Consider the following 21,936-nt stretch of genomic DNA (forward strand, 5'->3'; position numbering starts at 1 on the left):
CTCTAACATTTATTCATTGATATAGTCACTGACAGCAGTCATATCCAATCTCCTTATTGTGGTTATACCAGGCCAAACTCCAAGCATCCCCTTTCATATGAGCAGGCTCACCATACCCAGGCATTTAACACACCCCCTATCAAGGTCATCGTCCTTGACCTTGATGACTTATATGCCACATTGCCAATGTATATGCAATTTTACCAGCACCATGTACAACAGCACCCCAGTTATCCACTCACTGCACAAAACATCTACCTGATCCTTCCAAGATTCATTTGTCTTTCATGCAGGCGTACTATCTCATGACAGTAAAGTCTCCCCTTCCATGGTGTACTAAGTTCTTATTAGTCCCAATGATTTTGCACTGCAAACTATTTACCATCAATCACCCTTTTATTATTCTAATCCTTAGAGTCATCCCATCCTCTGCGAGATGCTCTGCTAGACAAATTACATCTCCCAGCTTTAATATCAGCAAACTTCACCAGTTAACACACCTAAAGAAATCATTAAACATGATCAAGACCAAAAATGAGCTCTAATGCCACCTCCCAAAAAACCCACTACTACCAACTTCCCTCCCAGTACAACCACTTCCATCACATACTCTGTACAACCATTTTTATTTTATTTAAATTCTAATCTCCACAATTCCCAAATAAAGAAATAGCTTCCTATGTGGTCCAAGGTCAAATGCTTTACCAGCATCCACAGAGATCAGAACCAGTCCTACAGCTGTTTCTAGCAGGGATCACTGAGGGACAGAACCACATGCAGCACACACTGAGCAGAGAAACCAGGACCAGCTAGCTCTAGAAACAAATCACAGACTATAAACAACATTATATATACTAATTAGATAGGAAATGACTATTTAAAAAACAACAGATTTACAGGGAAGAAGGTAGTTATGATTGTTCCAATTTTTGAAAGACGTATGGCAGAAATAAATATACTAGTTTAAATAAGTCTTCACAAGAAAAGCATTCCTTAAAATTAAAGTCTCCTCACTAGTCCAAGAAATATAAGCCATTCAGGAGGCACTATTTGTCAAGGTTTTGAGTCCCTCCATAATTTACTTCAGTATAATGAACATAGGTCAGAGTAGCAGTTCTGAATTTAACATTTGCATTTAGCTTTAAATGTTTAGTTCCACTAGGTAGTATTTTAGCAGACTATTTTTCTTTCATTTCATTTTGAGAATGGAGTTTATAACGACTTTTCAGGTAATTGACAAAGGTGGAACCACCTTACTTTTTCCCCAGAAATAATGTGCTAGGTTTTACTAGGTCAGTGACAGCAAATACAAGTTGTCACTTACGTGAAGTTTTTAATGCAAATTAAAGGACTATTAAAAGGTCAGAAACCGCAAAAAATATATTCCTTTTGATCTCCAGGCAAACATTTGAGGATGCTACAAAAAGACAGAATGAAGTGCCCTTTAAAAACTATCAGGTTTTGTATACCCAATGTATAAAATAATTGGTGCTTTAAGCTGGCACAAAAGGCATTAGCAACTGGTTGTACATCATGAAGAGACTGGGATTGTTGATACTCTTCTTTTGTAAAGCTAGTAAACTCAGTTGGGGAAACTAAACTTTTCTTAGCAACTATACACATCTTCCCTTAATTCAGATTCCAGTGAAATAAACCCTATCTAAACACAAACTCAAATTCTATCATTAACAGTATACAAGATATACATATGTAAATATAAATACAAAGAAAAACTGTATATATATACACACAGTATATTGTCAATTGACTTGAATTCTCTAAATTGCAGCATTTACAGTAAAACGACTGAAAGCCAGGAAAAGAGACACAGGAAATGCCCATGCCTTTTAATTACATTTAATGAAATTACAGTTTATTTCACAATTTTAACAATTAAATAAAAATGAACAAGGCATTGTCATTTGCAATAGTCCAATATAGTAATTTAAGTGATTTAAAGAACAGCATAAGGGGACACCAAATGCTTGAACTGTAATCGTAATAGAAGGACCTCAATTTTAATTAGAAACAGTAATGAATCATATGTATAGATGCCAAACTAGATCAAAGTGTCCATTAAAAAAAAAAGTAGGTCAAACAAAGAGGATAAACACACAAAAAAAGGAGAAAGGGCAAGATGACAAGAGTATAATTCCAAAAATATAGTCATAAGAAACAGGTATGATTTGTATCAAAGGGAATTGTCCTTTAAAAATTAAATAAAAACAACCTATACTGAGAAATCTATAAATCTGGCATCAGTCCCTAATACCAAGGCCAAAAGAAATATCTCCAATAAAAAAAATAATACTTAAATAATATTTCATAGCCAAGACAGACATTCCAAATATTGACATAACGGTAAAGTTCCCATTACTTTTTTTATAAGTTCAGCTAAAATTGAATGGAAAAAAAATCAGAAGGGAGCAATCTCTTGCACTGTATGTAATATAGACTACAGTATATTATGGCATTCTTGGCAGAGTGCAGTTTTGCCAGATTTGAGTATTTTTAAAATTTAGGGCCCATTTAGCCAATGAGAGTAAACTAGCACAGCTTTGCCAACTACTAACACAAAATAACGTTTCCTTTAAAGATACAAATCTGCTGTATCTTTAGGGAGAAAATGCAAAGCAATCCACCCAAACCTCAAGAAGCAGTCACTGACCTTTGCACTTTGCTGACTGATCTGAACCCTAACTTAGATAGCTGACATCTTTTTTGCATTCTCAGAAAACTCTCCAGTGAACTAGTTTTTGCCAGCTACTACACAACAATAAAGAAGTCATGTTTACCAAAGGAGGTATGACGTTTGTTATATTTACATATTGTAAAAAATGAGACAAGTTTTTCTCTTCAGTGGCAAAGCTTTACGTTATTTTTATAACCCTCCTGAGATTTGAAAACATTAGTGCACAAATGCTGCATATCATGGCAGCCTTGCCTCTCACCTGAATTCTCAGTAACTCTGGACAGGTACTACTGCACCTCAAAATTATAGATCCAGTGGAGGTAATTCATCCCGCTAGTAAATGAACTCAAAAGATTAATGCACTGATACGGAGTACAATGTAGCACTTTTCAATGACTTAGAATGACTGGCAAGTGAATATCACCAACCACAACAGAGGGAGGGCAAATCCACTCTTTCAATCCTAAGCCTTTGAGGCAGCCAAGACACTAAGAGTTCGTATTTTCAGAAGTTAAATAAGACCTCATAATGGGTCTAATTTTAACTATTTCAATAAAAAGCAGACTAGGTGTTTGAAATATTCATTTAAATGTTTCATTAATATGAACTGTCAGGAGCCTGTTAAAAATATCTTTTAAAAGTGTTGCCAACCAGGACTATGTGACATTGAAGTCAGCTTGAATTTAACATGTACAATGTCCTTTCTTAATGAAAACCAGTTGACAGGTGGATTAAGACCAAAAAGATCACTGGTAAACAAAAGCTTATGACCTCAGAATACTATTTGTTGAGTTCAGGACAAACTTAGATATTGCTTTACCAAAAGCAATCTACCACATTAAATATTTAAATATGTTTTTAAAAAAACAGAGAAAACCCTCAGATTTCCTGTCTAAAGCAGTTTATACTTGGACAAAACTACAGAGATTTAAACATAAATATAACCAAATTCTCTCCCAGGCATATTTCAATTAAGTGTCTTAATGAGTGTCTTATATTCAGCTAATCATTAGGTCTTAAGAGACTGGCAACTTTAAAGGAAAATGACCAAAAGAAAATTCCTCAGGAAGAAACCCTCTCAGATTGTCCTGGGTTAGGGATACAATAAGATACAATTTCCTTGGGTTAAAGGAATCTTTAACCTTAAAATCCTCTTTTACCTTTCTGCTATGGTCCCTACATATGATGCTAACTCGGAAACCAAGCAAGTTCCATCAGACCACAGCCTCTCTCCCTCCACATCTCAGAACTTCATGTTGGATTTTGGAGCCATCTCTCCATTGACTGAAAGCAGAGAAAGATATAATAAGAGACCACAAAGTGATCACATAATTAAAGACTGTGTAAATAGAGGTAAATGGCAGGGGGATGACTGTAATTCAGCTGGGCATTTTAAACATCTACATTTCAGCTGCCCAAAAGTGTGACTTTATATTTGCCACATTATCAGTTGCATTTCTGAATGAAAAAAGCTTTCTTTGCAAACATTAAGTTGGTATCTGTAACCAAAAAGCAAATGGATCTGTGCTTTCCTATAGGGTCCAATTAACAACTCAAATGAACACCAGAAAACTGAAACAATATGCTCCTCCTCTTTAATACAGATAATTCTTTGTTATGTGATAGTTACTCCGCCTGAGTATAAGATTTATTGTTTTCCCCAAAATTCAGAGTGTCCCTGCAGCATGTAGTCAGTAAATAAATGAATATTGCAGAGCAATTGCCGTATCAATATTCCAAACTCCAGTTTTCTCAGGGTTCCCATTAAAAAGCTGTCACCACAGAAGCTGCAGAACCACTAATGACAGGTAGATCCCACTGGAAAAAAAAAAAACAAACCCAAACAACTAAGGACACGTCATTCCTTCATGCAAAACATAATCCACAATTAGGTATCCTGATTTTTTTTTAAAAGCTTCTGGACAGCTTATCTTGTTCCTTAGAGCAATCAAGCTTCCCATGATGACTAGGGTACAGGATTTTGAATTGTTTTCCTTGATCAGAAATTATTCTTCAAAACAAAAATCCCCATATTCAACTGAAAAAACAGCAGAGGCTAGTCATTGCTTTTTCCGAAGATCCAAATAAGGTATTTTCTTGAGTCATGTCAGGACCCTTCCTGGCCTATTACCACCTTGCCAAACCCTTGTGCTGATCATGCCACTATCCAATCAAAATTAGAAGCCTGATACTGTAGCCTGAGCTCAGGAATGGAAAAGGAGGATGGTAAAAAGCTTCTAAGGGCAGGTAATAAACCAATTTCACTCCATAAGGCATCAGACTGCTTATTCATGTAATTAAGGTCTGAGCACCTTTGGACTGCTACAAAATATAAGTTGAAACACCATTCTCTATGTTTTGAAATGTAACCCATCTCCAGAGTTGTTTCCTTATGCTGTGTGAACACAGCCACAAAATGAGCACACGAGTGGAAATGAAAAACAGTTGAAAACAATAATAAACTTCCAACCTTTGACAATCAAAGATTTGGAGAAGTGCTCATTAAGGAAGATACTTTTCAACAGAAGTGTGCCATACAGAAAATCCAAGAATTTAATGAAACACATTCAGAACAAATCCTTCAGCAACAGTTTGTCTAGATGCTGCAAATCAGACTTTTAAAGAAATTAAATGTAAATATTTAACAAAAAGCTCTACAGAGTTGACATTTTGAAGATGATTAAGTCCTTAACTGGCCCATTGTGGATTAATTGGTCTTAATTACGTCTTTTGGATTTACCTAAGGGTAAAAAGTCCAGATGTAGAAACGCTGATATTCATGGATGAACTACTACTACGTCAGAAGCTGCCCAAAATCGCAAATCTTTTGCTGAAAAAGTTCCTGCAAAACAATGAGACTTCTTTCATACAGAAGGATGTTGTGCCGCGGAAAAGAAAAAATTAACTACCCCATAGCATTCTGTCTAAAGCCTGTGTTTTTAAGGTATTCTTAAGGCCAAATCCAGCTGAAAACAAATGGGAATTAGGCATCTAAAACACCTTCAAGCACAAACCGGAGTTTCAGTACCTAAAATAGGGATAACCTGAAACACTAGCACATTATCCTCCAGCAAATAAAAATGAACCTGCTCTCTCTTTAACAAGACTCTGTTGGATGAGTCAATCACCACTGACAAGATTTTTTATTTCCTTCTGGGAAGACTGGAGTGGAAAGAGAAGGATATTAAGTTACATTTCATTGTTAGGGCTTAGTATTCTCTATACTGTATGTCTCAATAACACCCTCATACTCAGAGGGGAAAATATATAAGTGTACCAGAAAAAAATATTCTGCATAATAAAGCCATCTTGTTATGGAACAACTGGAAAAACCTACACCAGTGTCAGAAAAATTATTTAGAAACAACACAAATATCTTCACAGAGCTTTTTGCATGGGTTAAACTACCCAGACTACACACTGAAGAGATGGAACAGATCCTTACTTCTGAATGCTGCATTGCCTCCTGGAAGACAGGCAGACATTTCATCAGCAGTTTTCCAGACAACCAGCATACACATAGTCATCCTGCCACTATTAGAAAATATTGGAAATTTATGCCAGCAAACATTAGAAATGCCAGCATTAGGAAAGTTATTGATACAGTGGTTTAGAATGTAAAAAGATTTCTCAAAGCATACTGTTACACAAAGAACTAAAAGAGGAACAAGGAACTTCCAATGCAAAGCATGAGAAAGTATTTACTGTATGGATGACAGGAAGAAGAGGTAGGAGACGAGAAAAAAGATTTCAAAAGATTGTGAAATTTGGTTTGGGCTTAGTAGTAATAATTCCTTAAAAGATGAAGGGAGAAGCAGAGCTGCGTATTTAGCTTGTCATGGTTTGGATGGGAACTGGTTACATGGACACAGTTCTTGCTCTGGAGGCTGGCTCCCTTACAAAATACTTAACGCAAAGAGATCAGCCAAAACAAAACACTGAGCAGCAGCTGAAAGAAATTCGATTGTGTCTAATTGTGATTGACAAGACAATTCGAGGGTAAAAATAAAAAATCTGTTACAAGAAAACAACTTTGAAATATTTGTGATTCCCATTAAAGTGACAGCCTACACATTAACTGGGAAAAGCTGTTTTGTTCCCTATTGTATCAGTGAAGCTGCTCCTCTTCTTACAGGGTGTCTGTTAAACAAGCTTTTTTTGTATTCTATAAAGCTGCATATACAACATCAAATTTCTTTCTGTCCTATGTTTTACTATGTTCAGCTTGACAAAGGTATGGTTTCTGGAATAACAAAATAAATTTTGAACCACCAGCCACAAAAGTAGTAGCTGCTATTTGGGAGGCAAGGGGAAGAGAGGAGGAAACATGGAACACACCATCAGTGAGGACGTGTACACTGTACAATCTGTGAACATACCAAAGCTACGTTTTGTACTATACTAGGACTCCAATAAAATGTTTTTGAAAATTAAAAATATCTTCTTCCTTTATAAGCAATAGAGTAATTATTTATATAATCATCAATTATGAAAGGGGATATCGATTCCCTCATGCATACGTATGTTAGATAAGGCACAAATTCCTACTACGTCTTCTCCTTCTAGTCAATGAGACAAAGAAATAACACCATCCTGCTGGCTGCCAGAGTCAGTTTCAGCACAATTAAAACAAAATGTTCAGTACAACTAAGACACTTTAGTCTTCTGAGAGTAAGAAACTTCTACTATAAAAAGCCAGAAAGAAAACCACAACTGAGAAGAAACTTCCTAATCAGATTTTTCCCCGTCTCCTAGAGCATTAGACCACACCACCCTCATCAATCAAGAAAAGCCATTAAAGAGTCTGCAACAACCAAGATCAGAAAACTGTAGTTTTGTTGTGAATGGCTTACTGTGAAAGTGCAGGTGCTCCAGCAGCAGCCCACACAGGCATCAATAGCTCTCTGAAATGAATGTCAATTAAAAAGGCAGACACAGAATGCAGAACTGCTTAAATGAGCAACTGCTAAGATACCGAAGCTAGAATGATGGAAAATTAATGATGCTATTCCTTTAAAGAATAAGTGAATTACAGGAGCAGTTCTTAGTCTCATAAGGTCAGCTTACCTTTTCCATTTTTCATTATTTCTCTTTCCCCCTCAGAACTGATAGCCACGTGCTCACTCCCGACACGCAGCTGTCTATTAATACACAGAAACCCTATTATTGTAGTGGCACCCCAAAGCACCACTATACTTAACGTGCTGCAAGTATTTCCATCAGAAGCCTTGGCAGATTCCAAGTAATTTTTCAGGAAATTTGGCCTTCATTCCTGGAGTTACAAGGACAAACTTAACAAGTTGAAATGCCTACTTCTTGACACTTCAGACCTTGTACAGACAGAACTACTACTGACATCTGAGAAAAATTCCCTGAATAGAACGGCAGGATTTGGCTAATTGTAAGTAGAGATGCCTGTTTGGCTGCTCAAGCTTCCTGGACACTAGTCTGTAAAATCCTATTTTCCAGTGGCTTAATAAAACTTAAACCATCCATGCTGCCATTTTCCATGCTGGAGCATCTGCTGCAGGCTAGTTTCTGCACCCACTAGCTTGGGTTTAAGGGAAAACTATTCTATTTCAAAAAAATGAGGAGCACAGAGCATTTTGCTATGTCTCCAGTGGAGCAGGCTTCACCTCTTCACAGCTCGCTATGTGTGACCACACTGAGCACACATTAGTCTCAAAGGAAATATAAGTCTATGTATTGCAACGCTGACATTCAGGGCAGAGAACAAGACTTTTCTTGCCCTTAGTGATCCTTCCTAGCAGGAGGTACTATACCTTCCAGTTAAGAGACAGCAACTCTGCCTTCAGTATTCTTCACACTGGTATCTAAAAGGTGGAAAGGGCCTGGCTGGAAGAGAAAGAAATATGCTATCTTAATTCATCCTCTTCTCCCATATGCATTACAACACAGTCTTTAATTACATGATCATATATTTTTCTACAGGACATGTGAATAATTCATTCCATAGACTGTACTCTGTAAATGAATCAAGAGAATGCAGTGAACTAGACTATTATCTACAGGACTCCTACCTCATTTGTTGCTAAAGCTGGATGATGAATGAGTCATGGAATTTTATAGGAAAAAACCCTAGTCTCATAGCTAATAGATTTATTCATTTTAAAAGCTATATAATTTTTTGTGTGTTTCTTGGGGGATGGGAGTCTTGAGAAGTGTCTCACTTGGAGAGTTCTGGTTTGTTTATTATTTATCTAGAAATTCATTTCCACTTCCGTAGAGATAAATCTAAAGTAATAGATTGCTTTCAATCTATTAGTCCGTTCCTTGGGGCCTACATGCAACCCTTGCTATTGAAAAAAACTGAAGAAAGGAGTAGGACCATGCATACTAGTAAGCAACAACTACCAAGGAGAAAAAACAGCCTTCAGGACTAGCAACACAACAGCAAAGTTTTTTGCAGACGAAGATGCATAGGCTTGGTTGCCAGCACGCTCTTGTCCCTCACAGCCCAGCTACTGAGGTATAGAGTGAATGAACCTGAAGAGACACAGAGCAGTCAGAAACTGGACCTGCCCTTTCCTTTGTTCAGGAATACAGCCTGATTGCAACAGCAGCAGATTTGTGCTGCCATCTGTGTTCAAGACATCTCTCAGTGAATTTCATTAAAAATACCACTTCTGTAGTTGGGAAGAACAAAGAACAAGCACACTACTCCAGCAGCACTTCTACCACAGTATGGCTGTATGAATCAAGGCTATGCTCAGTTACCAGTTAACACATTAAATCAGGTGCACAACAGTACCGTGTAGCCAAAGCTATCAGAATCATGCAGTAATCAACTCCTAAATATACTGTTAAAAACACCAGCAGAATAAAATGGTTCTAGTATTTCATATCCAATACAGATTGCCATTAAAAACAGTTCCTTTGTGAGGGACTCAAGATAAATTTATGTTTTTCACCTAAAATGTTGATGTTAGAATGCTTCTTTACTCTCCCATAACAAAGTTCAGTGAGAAATTTACATGCTGTCTTTTTTCCTCACTACTTTTCTACTGATCCTTTAGAAAAAATAGCTTTCAGGGTATATTTCTTCTTCTTCTTTATCCTAGAGGCTAAATCAGGAGATTCCACTGCTTTCAATTTAGCTCCCCTTCCTGCCACAAGAAAATTAATAGAAAAGCAGATCAAATGCCCAGGAGGAATTGTTGAACAAGTGGCATCTGAGCTGTAGAAAGGATTTCAAAAGCAACTCACTCTGTCTGACTCCCTCTCATTTGAAAACTGCCTACACGCCCTAGGGATGGATTAAAGCTAAGCATGGCCTGGATAATCTACAAATGCAGGGCCCCAGTTGTAAGAAGGACAACAGCGAAATACTTGGGAGTATGGTTATTCCTAGAAGCCAGAGGCCCTCTTCTGGAATGAACAGCCTGGGTCAACCAAACTATTCACCCCTGCCTTAATCCATGGTTGGTGAGCTCAGAAACAGCCGCCCCTGACCATGCTTCTCTGACGGTCTAGGTGGTTTCAAGTGGGAAAACCAGTTTAAAACTGAAATAAAAAACAATCAGTACCATTAGGCATCTCTTAGTTGCAACTTCCTAGTGGAAACTGAAAGTTAAAAGTGGTCAGTCCACCGCAGAGGCATCGCAAGCAGCTAAAAAGGCTGCAAGAGAAAAAGGAGGTTTCTTAATAAGATGAACACAGGTGGCAGACAGACTTGAATCAGACAACTATTTCTTTTGAAATCTACTTTTGACTGCTGCACACAGCATTCCCCAGGTGGCTGAGACCCTTTCAATAGTGTTTCTATTAGGAAAAGAGCTACAGTAGATCAGTAGCACCAGTTCCCAATTTAGTATTTTTTTCTTCCTCTGACAACAGCAAGCCAATGCTGAGAGTGGACAAAGCACTAAAAAAAAAAAATCACTGGTGAGTGAAGAGCAATGAGAGCTGCTCTTCTGAAGAAAAAGCAATGTATATCTCAGGACAAGCATATAACCCTTTAAAAAGTTTCTGTTTGTTTGCTTTTATAGAAAATTCTCTCTACTGTATTGCCTGTCTTCTCAGTTTGCATTGACCTAGGCATACTTACCAGACTGAAGCAAGGGGGATGATCAGGTAAAGCAATAATCATCATTTAACAATGGCATCCGTTCAGTAATATAGTATGAAAAATAATGGCTATTTAGGGTAAAAAAAATCATGTTTGTATAATCTCTGTCCAAACTGAAATTCCAAAGCAGAAATCTGTGGGCTGGCCAATAGCATAAAGATCCTGGGATGAAAATACATTAATTTTATCTTAATGACAAATAAAAAAAAAAAAAAAAAGGGGGGTGGGGGGGGAGATAATGTTCTGTTTTCATGTCCCTGATACTGAAGCAACCCCCAAAGAACAAAAAGTCCACCTGTAGAGGCTTTGGGGAAGGGAAGCTATGTGACATTTAGTAATGACAATTTGTCCCAACTTTAAATCTTCCAACCAGAATAGATGATTTTATGGACTACAACCACTGCCCATAACTGCTACATTTGGGAAATAAATAAATAATACACAAGGCCAGGTATCAGAAAAGAAACCCTAATAAAATGAGAGCTAAACTAGATATTACTTGTCATTGCTCAGGAGATAGGAGTTCTGGGTAAATACCGTACAAGGATTGAGAACAGCGAACACTCCCTTGTTGTCAGACAACTTCCTCAAAAAAAAAAAAAAAAAAAAAAATGGAAAAAGCCCAATAAACTTATTAAATTTTAATTTACTGAAATTCAATTATAAATCTACAGAAGTGATTAATGAAGAGAAAAATGTTAAAAGAAACAGTTATAAATAGAAGCTGCATATCATTGCCACTGGCTTTTCAGCTGCAAGATCCATTAAAACAGAAAGCAAATAGCAGAAGTAGCCTAGTGAAAGATCTGTAGGTCAAAAAGCCTGTTTGCTTTCTGAACTATATTACCCTGGTCAAATAAAAGATACCACCTCTCCCAGAAACTGTTCTTTTATATCCCTAAAATATCAGAGCTACAACAAAATCAAGAAAATAAATATGTTTTAAAGGCTCTGGCTAAAGTAATTTGTCAAACATTCTAGATAGTGATATGAAAGAGAGAGTTGAAAAATGTACTGACAAATAATTGCAATAATTTTGGATGTACATAATCACTTTACAGTGCATCTCACCTGTGAATTGCTGTTCAGAAGCATTTCTGTCAAAACAGTTATTTAGGTTCTTCGGGACTTGCTCCTAAACCAGCATTTTGGCATTCTCATAAATTTATTTTAGTAGATCCAAAGAGCAATGAAAGTCAAGATACTGCAAATCATTTTGCCTTAAAAATATCTGAATTAAATCTGAATTGAGCATACAGAGGAACCTGATTTTTGTATCTGCACTGACATCTAGTGCAAGAAACCAAAACCACATTTAAACAGGCTTCTAGAGAAAGAGAATCTATTACCATTCGTTGTATGATTTCTGACAGAGGTAAGCAAGAATAATTAACATCAGCCTTTTTAAAACATTCTTAGTAACTTGTCTTCTGCACAGCCTTCACAAGCCAGGTGAAGGGAATCCTATTAAGCATAATTTGTTAATATGAGACTTTTTAATGCAAATGTGCATTTCTCCTTTCCATACAAATTCAGTTTGATAAATGTACATATATTACATAATTGTTGGAGGGCAAACAATTGTTGAAAAAGCAAACATCCCTAGGAACAGAGTTGCTAGTCTATTTATTCTATCAACTTTTCTAAAGGAAAACAAATTCAGCAGTAACATCTGACAAATTCTTTCTGCCAGCTCCATAGATATGCAATCCTATTTTAATTTTGCAGTGATTTTTAAACGTTTCTTAAAAATTCAAGCAGAAGACAGCTTGTAGAAAGGAAACAAAAACTGGAAGCATGCAATGAGTGTTATCTAATACAGGTGACAAATAGCAGTTATAAAATAAGAAATAAAATTTGTTCAAATGAAAGTACAGATTTAAGTCACCCATTAAAAGTACAGTTATGCTTCAGAGCCAACAACAGACATTCTAACCAAAATGCAACACCAACATGTCTAACCAGCAACAATTTTACAAAAATGATTCACTTACTGAAATGTGAAAAAATCTTAGAAACAAGTGTGTTTCCTGCCAAACATACAAATAAACACATATGTCAAAGCTGAAAATGAACAGTTTAAATACAGTATCATGTATACATCGTTTTGCATATAAATGCACACCATTTGTAACTCCCTTTTTTTTCACTTACCTGTAAATACAACCTTTTTAGGACCTGTGTTCCAAAGACCTGTGTCCAGAAGTCTTAAAGAGTCACAGGTACTTTTTAAGGGCAGGATTAAAGCCTATGTTGGTGTCTTTTGTAAAAACTACTTAATATGCAATTTTCCAATACCCAATTTACCCAATGGTAAAATGATTAGGTTAATACAAATAATTACAAATATCAAGATGTATTTTTTGTTCATGAAATAATTTTATATCATTTATATATTTCTAAATCTAAAAAAAAAAAAAAAAACACACCAGCTATCATCAGTGACCTAAGACAACTACATTATACATTAGGTTCCTAATGTTCTAGTAATCTTAGTACGGAATAGGCACAAAACCCACAAAATCCTGTTGGTTACTAAAGGCATTGAATGGGGAAGCGTCAGAAGTACTGGGTTTTTGGACAAGAAGTGCATGCCATGGTTAATGGACTATCATCATTAGTAGTATTGCAATAAGTACGTTTTTAAAGTTCTACAGTTTGTTCTTCAGGAGCCCAAGAGCTTGCACAATTTCTCTACCCTACAGCCATCAAAAAGTGGATTTAGTAGACACAAGAATTTTATGTGAAAGTAGCAGGTGTTAATTGAGAGCACTTTTCACCTGAGGACTGAGGTTATTAAAACAAAGACATGAAAGAGTGAAGAAAAATGCTCATTGAAGGGATACTGGGGTAGAACACAAAACAAGTAAGAAGAGGAAAAGGAGACAAGCCAGTTAAGGTTAACAGGAAGTAACAAAAAGGCATAGAACAGGAAAATAGTGATGTATGCTAGGCCTTACAGGCAGAACTGAGATAATGGTGTTTAAATACCATTCAGCAACTGTGGTTTAAAAATTATCTGGAAATGCAAATAAATGTAGAATAATGCAGCATTTATATAGAACACAACAAACTGCTCTTGACAGAGCAACTGCTCTTCACTACAGTATACAAGCCAGCATGGAAAGGAAATGATTGAAATCAAAATATATTAGTTTCTGCCACCCTAATCAGCACCTAATTACTTTGAGGTTTGGTCTCCTAGTGTCTTTAGTGGGTATAGCCAAGATTCCTAAAGAAAGAAAATTCTCCTGTTTAGATGTCTACCAAAATAACTGTTTGGTATTAGTCTGTATTTATTCATCACGGCAAGTTAAGAGTATTTCATCTCCCCCCAAAATAGGCATGATACAAAAAAAAAGTTATAGATGTTAATGCTTGAAGATAGACATACAGTTTTCTTCCCCACATAGGAACAACCACTGATAAGGTATAAAAATGTACTACTAACCAGTACTCAACCAAAAGGCACAAAAAAGAAAAAGATCAAATAAACAAGTGTTCAATAACATATTTACACAACATGTGGTAAAGTGCTGCAGCAGAGTTAGTATTATTGAGGAAAGTGAGGATGTGTCACTAAATCCAACAGGACAGAATTAGTATTATTGAGGAAAGTGAAGGACGTGTCACTAAATCCAACAGGACAAACCCAGTTGAAGCAGTTACTAGTTGAACTATTGATCATGAGAATTAGACACACACACACAAAAAAAAAGACACCATCCTTTAATAGACTCTGTGAAGACAGATATCTCTGCATCTTTTGACATCAGTTGAGCTCTGCCACACAAAGCTAATGACATGATTAGAATCAAACAGGATAACAAAATAAAAGGTAACTCTAAATCTACTTAAAACTGGGGGGAAAAAAAAAGGCGCATCTAAATACCTTAATGCTAAGTACAAATGACATACATCAAAAAGGCAAAAGCTAAAAGTCAAAACAATTTCTACACAAACAGTAAAGGGGAAAAGAAATTTAAAAGCAAGTTGGGAAGAAAAAACAGCAGTGAATTATATAAAAGGAGTACACATTTTAAAAAGATTAATATAAAAGCTGCTAAAGGTTAGAGAAAGAAATTGGAACATGCACAAAAGATTACAAAAGTAAGATGCCAGAAAAAGAAAAAAGATCTCTAGGAAAATGACAACACAGAGTCAAATATAGCAGCCACATCAAAAGAAGTTTTGTACCAATTAAAGCCTCAAAGAAAGAGAATAGCGAAAGTTGGAGAGGTTACTCTAACATCTTAGAAAGCACCCAAAGAAATTACAGACTCCAGGACTGATCTTCAACAGAACAATACAAAAAGGACTAAGCTAAGGAAAAGAGCAAACAGTTTTCCTTCCCACCTCCTCTTCTTTTTGGGGATGTGTACAGAAGAACATTAACAGAAGGGGAAAAAAAAAAATCCATAGAAAGCTTCAATGAGAGTGAGATGAAAGCAAAATCCTAGAGTTGAGTAAATGCTGAGGTTGCAAGACACCTGAAGATAGAGAAGCAATGTAAAGCAGTGCTGTTCTGTAAAGTGCAATTTTTTTGACAGCTGGTGACATTTTAGGAAATAACCCAAAGCCTGTGGGCTTCAACTCTATCGCCTTGGTTTTCAATGCAGTTTTTTGGCCAATGCTGAAGCATAATTCCACATATTAAGTTTATTAAACATTAAAATATCCTCCCTTTGATTAAAAAGAGGAAGAGGGGACAAATTGTAATACTAGATTAATAAGGTTAGTGTCATGCTATATTATAGTGAGGAGGTCAAGGATGAAAACAAACATCACCGGTGGAAGCAATGCTTGTCACTTCAGACAGATTAACAACGCCAAGAAGCTGCCATGCTACACAATAAAGAATACTTCATATGGAGTCAGCACAAATTTAAAACCCCAAGGTCTGCAGTATCCTGATCTTTGCATAAGGAAAATGGAGAGATTTGGGCTTTAGGTGTGAGCTGACAGTAATTCAGACTCCAGAGGAACCCAGACAGTCGCCCTGCAAAAGGGCTTCTTCCAAATGCATGAAAGAGAGAGAGCATGCTATCAATACTACTATCACCCTTCCAAGGTATGTCCAATCTGACAACAGCATATATGAAGGATTATACAAGATGTTCACAGCTGATAATGGCATTCAGCCATAGAGACTCTGCACCAAATACAGAACTGACATTTATAGATAGGGTAGTTCAACATACTCAGTCTGAAGATGTACACTGTGATGGAAAACCTTACCTTCAGGTGAACTACATAGAGACAAACGTCAAAAGGCATGAAAGCTACAAGCAGAAATAAGGAAGAATACTGGGATGTACATGTCAGCTGCACATATGGCACTGTGCCATCTGAAATAACTGAATTTTAAGCTGCCAAATACTTTATTAAAAACTTGCCTTCACACGGTATTCTCTCTTCCTCAGTATTTTCTAGCTGGATAGTATTTTCCATTCTCTATGAATTATTTTCAAGGTAGCATTTAGACGTTGCTCATCTAACTTAAAAACAAGGTTCAAAATAACTGGCAAGGGTGAACAGTTTTGAGGACTATCTTCCCTGCAAAACCGTATGCATCACTTCTTTGTCAGGCCCGACAAAAGCACTGTATTCAGTAAAAGCTAGGTAACTTTTTCCAGCAGTATCTGTTAATCTAGTAGAAGACACCAGCATGCCCTACTAATCTGTCGTCTTGTATTTTAAAAGGCTTATACAAAATCCTTTCAATTATTTTGGATTTAAACATAAGCAGATTTTCTCATCAGCCTGTGAGAACAATTCAAAACCATGCGAACTCTGATATTTAGAACTTAGTATGAAAAAGCATAACTACATATAATAGAGTAGGAAATCCCATTCAGCTACTAGCAAGTGCCCTTGCATCTAACAGCCACGTATGAATAGGTAATAGGTAGCTGTTTACATGAATTTCCAAAATCAACTGCCTAAAAGATTTGGAGCAAAAGGTGTTGGGGACTGAAAAGCAAAAGGTTTTTAATTCTCCAAGCCTGCTGCAGGGCAGGAACTTAAAGGCAGCAACTATCTCAGTACTGCAAGCCCAGAGGGAGGCAAGAGGAAGCAGGTTTTAAACAAATACAAACGTGAAGTTCTAAGTACCTTAATGAAGAAAGTCTTGAAAGTTACTGAATTATGGCATGGATAAAGTTGCAGTTGTGACTGTACTGAGGTGGACACACAAAGACAGCCTCATTTCTCAAGGGGTGCAGAGACATTCTAGTTTTACAAATTAACAATGTGTACTGTCTGTGTGCAACAGGGGGTACATCAATAATAAAACAAAAAAGCCAGTGAACTTATAGGGAGTCTATTACAAGAAAAACCACTGCTTTCTATAGTTTAAAATCTGCTTTCATGACTCACCCCGGTGTGCTTCCAAAAAGCCCTTTTTAACTCATATGCTGGCAATGATTTCAGGAATCGTTAAACAAGAAGTGAATAAAAATATGGATAGCTTCAGTAAAACGGTGTAAAACAAAACAGTACAACCAAGAAATCTTTTGCAGATTTTCAGTTTTTCAAGGTCAAGAAAGTTTTATCAACTGCCTTTAACCCAAAAGTGAAATATAAGCCATGTTCATATACTCAAATATCAGCATATAAAAGTGCAAAGTACAGAAGCTGCACGATAACAAAAGCTCAGTACCAGAAAAGTAGATTACATCTTCTGTGTTTAAGTCCTTTATGTTCAGCTATTTAACAAACACAGCTTTCCCTTGTTTATATGAACTGTTCAGTTAACACCTCCTACAATTCTGTAATTTCTGTGCGAAAATCAGTGCATTTCCAACATAAAGCTTTAAAAACTGCCCCTACGCTATATCATGTTCACTTTCACAGTTGACCAAAATTGACAAATTCTCCACATGACGATGAACTCCCCAATCCAGACATGAGTAAAGAGAGGATTATTAAAGTTCTATGTAGGTATAGATGCTTCAAAATAACAAAATAACACAAAAATAATGTAAAATTGGACCCAAAACATCTCTGAGGAATATACGAATGCTAATTCCCAGTTCAGTATCTAGATAGACATTAAACAGTCCATTCTGTCATGCCATCTGCTATGCAGTTACCAACCCTGCTCTGTTCTCTATACTATTTGTGTTTTATTTTTATTTTTAAGCATGGAGCCATTCAACTTATTTGGAAGTCAGATAAAAGACACTGTGATGAACTTAAAAAAAAAAATTAAAGGAATCAAAAAGTGATACACAGAAAAACAAATCAACTATAAAAATCAAGTTTCAGATCAGTGATAAGGAGAATTAAAAAATTACTTCTAAATGCTTGCTTGAATTGCACTCCAAACAAGTTTATGTTCAGCATATACCACAAGTCACAAAAGCTTAAGCTTTCTTTTCAAAATTTTTATTTAACAAAACAGTTAAAACATTTGGCAAAAAAATGTTAGTCTACGTTATGGAAAAGAAACTGTGGGAATTATTCCTCTGTGTGTGTGTGTGCACGCGCACGTGCACACATGTGCTTGTATGCATGTATGCAGTCATAAAGTGGCCCATTAAAATATCACCTCAGACCATTACCTTAATCATGAGCCAAACATCAATATAAAATCTTACCAGTACAACTGGACAGCAGGAAAGCAAAGATACATGCAGAGAACACAAAAGTCTCAATCCATATGATGCAAAAAAAAGTATGGAAATCACTAAGGTGCCCTCTTGGATCGCTACTAAATCTACAAAAAGCAAGAGAGCACTGTGTGGATTTAACTGCTCCAGAAGTAGTCTGGAGTCACGTAAAGAGTGCAACACAGGCCAGTTTATGTGAATCAGCTGCAGAAATCCCTGTGCTTGGGACTCCAGCACACACTTAGGTCAGATGCATCTGTTTGGTTTGATGCAGACTTACTGGAGGACATTCAACTGCAGAAATTCCATTCAAAGTTGTTTTTCAAGTTTACAAGCCATTTCTGACCAAAACGTGAATTTGAAGGCCAATGCAAAAACCTGTATCCGCTATGCACCGCATTCACTGAGATACCCAATATAACATAAAAGGTGATTATTCACAAGTCTTGTTGATACAACACAAATACCAAGGGAATGAGGGATCCACTTGCCCCTGCCCCAGGTTTTCTTCATTTGCAACTTAATAAAAACATTCAGTAATTTAAAGATTTGTTAGAGATAAGCTGGTTCACACTGTGAGGTCACTACGATGAAGAAAAGAAAGGAGTTGTGCTAATTTTTATTAATATTATTTAAAATCTTATTCAAAAACACCACTCTGCCTGAATATTTACTCTTAAAAGCCCTTAAAAACTAATTATTTGGAATAAGCCAAAACAAGACTAAGAAAATTTTGTGTTAGTAAAAACAGTCAAAGAAGGTGACTTAGAACAGGAACTTCTTTTTTTCAAGGAAAAATGCTAAGGCTAGGTCAAATGCCAAATTAAAAATAAATTTATTTGCCTTACTTTCAGAATATCTTGAGTTTCATTCCACTTGTTTGTCCACTCTTTGGTCAGTTCTTGTACCTTTGAAAGAAAACAAATATTGGAAAAAAAATCACATCTCTTCTAAAGTCCTTGATAATACATTCTCAGAGAAGTGCTAAATATTTGTGCAATTCTTTGTGAAGTTTAATACTTCAACATATATAAGAGCACTGTTGCTCCTGCAATAAGTGCCCATACCTACAATACCTCTCAGAAAGGAAAAATCACAAAATTTTTATTTATAGTATAAAATGAAACAAAGGATAGGGAAAGCCCCTTCAAATAATGGCAGGCATTTTCAAAGAAATGGAATAATTCCATAAAGTGCTTCGTCAGTCCTACAAAGTCTACTGCCACAGATTGATCCCTTTGCTGTAACAAGGCAACAGCTCTTTTCCTACAGTGCAGTTAGGCATGTTCAGGCTAAAATACCCTCCAGAGGATGGCATGCAGAGGAAGAAGCAGACAGGCAGCCTTCAGGAGAGAATCAGAGCAGTTCGTTGCAACTTAGAAATCACACACTTGGTTGAAACCAGCACAGAAGTGAGAAGCTACTTGCAAATGCATTACAGACAGGGAGAGCACTGGGTACAGAATCATAGAATAATTCAGGTTGGAAGATCATCAAGTACAACTGCTAACCTAAAACTGACAAGTCCACCACCAAAACGCATCCCTAAGCACCACATCTACATGTCTTAAATACTTCCAGGGATGGTGACTCAACCAGTTCCCTGGGCAGCCAGTTCCAGTGCTTGATAGCCCTTTTGGTGAAGAAAATTTTCCTCATATCCAATCTAAACTTCCCCTGGCACAACTTGAGGCCATATCCTCTTGTCCTATCTCTTGTTACCTGGGAAAAGAGACGGACACCCACCTCGCTTCAGGACACCCAACTTCCTTCAGGTAGTTGTAGAGAGTGATAAGGTCTCCCCTCAGCCTCCTCTTCTCCAGACTAAAAAAACCCAGTTCCCTCAGCCATGCCTCATAAGTCTTGTTCTCTAGACCCTTCACCAGCTTTGTTGCCCTTCTCTGGACACACTCCAGCACCTCAATGCCTTTCTTGCAGTGAGGTGCCCAAAACCGAACACAGCATCTGACGTGCGGCCTCACCAGTGCCGAGTACAGGGGGACAATCACTTCCCTGCTCCTGCTGGCCACACTATTTCTGATACAGGCCAGGATGCTGTTGGCCTTCTTGGCCACCTGGGCACACTGTCAGCTCATATTCAGCCAGCTGTCGACTAACACCAGGCAGCTTTCCAGCCACTCTTCCCCAAGCCTGTAGCGCTGCATGGGGTTGTTGTGACCCAAGTGCAGGACCTAACACTTAGCCTTGTTGAACCTCATAAAATTAGCCTCGGCCTGTCCAGACCCCTCTGTAGAGCCTTCCTACCCTCAAGCAGATCAACACTCCTGCCCAGTTTGGTGTTGTCTGCAAACCTGCTGCGGGTGCACTCGATCCCCTCGTCCAGACCATTAATAAAGATATTAAACAGAACTGGACCCAATACTGAGCCCTGGGGAACACCACTTATGACCAGCTGCCAACTGGATTTAACTCCATTCACAACTCTTTGGGCCCAGCCATCTAGCCAGTTTTTTATCCAGCAAAGAGTATGCCCGTCCAAGCCACGAGCAGCCAGTTTCTCCAGGAGAATGCTGTGGGAAACAGTATCAAAGGCTTTACTAAAGTCCAGGTAAACAATATCCACAGACTTTCCCTCATTCACCCAGTGGGTCACCTTGTCATAGAAGGAGATCAGGTTAGTCAAGCAGGATCTGCCTTTCATAAACCCACGCTGACTGGGCTTGATCACCTGGTTGTCCTGTACGTGCCACGTGATGGCACTCAAGATGATCTGCTCCATAACCTTCTCCAGCACCAAGGCTAGACTGATAGAAGCTTAGGTTTTGTACTGCCTTTCATACTCATCCAGTTGTCCATCTCGTAAGTTAACTTTCATAACCTCTGTATTAGTAAAGTTTCTTCTCATTTCAGAGCCTTTCAGACTTTTTAGAAAGCAGTGCGTAGAGGGTGATTCAGGCAGACCCACCTCAAAGCTCTGGCTGACTTGGAATCATAATCACATCAAATAAAAATATACACACACACAAAAACTTTCATTTTTTAAATCGCCAGAATTCTGTGCAGGAATTAAATACATAGACTTTTAAAAACATACACAAACTTTTATTATTTGAATTCACTTCATCTGCAGAAAAGCTGGAAAAAAACCAACCCACAGCTATGTCCCTTTATTACTTCACATATAAAGCCACTGTAGAAAATAAGTCTTCAATGCAGTTCCTCCAATCATCTCCACATTTGCCACCTGCAGCCTACTTTCCTGGTTGTCTTTGCAGATCAGCTGCAAATTAATCAATGAGAACTAAAGAACCTTCTCTCATCTCCACCTGTATCTCAAGATTTCAACGAAGAAAAGTAAGCATATTTTTCAATGCATCATTATCATTCCTAGTGCTGCTAATCGGAATGTTAAAACAAGAAAATAATTGAAAAGATTAAAGAAAAACACGAAGAAGGTCTATTGTAAGTCTATTCACCATACCACAACAATTTTTATTCCTCAGAAACAATTTAAAAATTGTTCTTCTATAAGGACAAATCAACTCATTAAAGAAAGCCACCATATATTTGTCAGATAATTT

The 21,936-nt window shown here is 37.2% G+C and overlaps 1 protein-coding gene across 14 annotated transcripts in view; it reads right to left on the reverse strand.

The window, feature by feature from the left end:
• KIF16B (kinesin family member 16B) overlaps positions 1–21,936 on the reverse strand; it is a 154,009-nt gene that overhangs the window by 94,018 nt on the left and 38,055 nt on the right. For all 14 annotated transcript variants that reach the window (XR_012651618.1, XR_012651616.1, XR_012651617.1 and 11 more), the window contains exon 12: positions 19,243–19,302. Coding sequence is in view for 7 of the 14 variants with exons in the window: in XM_075035506.1 (XP_074891607.1) it covers positions 19,243–19,302 (60 nt within the window). In the remaining 7 variants the exon portion in view is untranslated. The remainder of the gene's footprint in view (positions 1–19,242; positions 19,303–21,936) is intronic.

Source organism: Buteo buteo, chromosome 9, assembly GCF_964188355.1.
Source record: "Buteo buteo chromosome 9, bButBut1.hap1.1, whole genome shotgun sequence".
Classification (NCBI taxonomy): domain Eukaryota; kingdom Metazoa; phylum Chordata; class Aves; order Accipitriformes; family Accipitridae; genus Buteo; species Buteo buteo.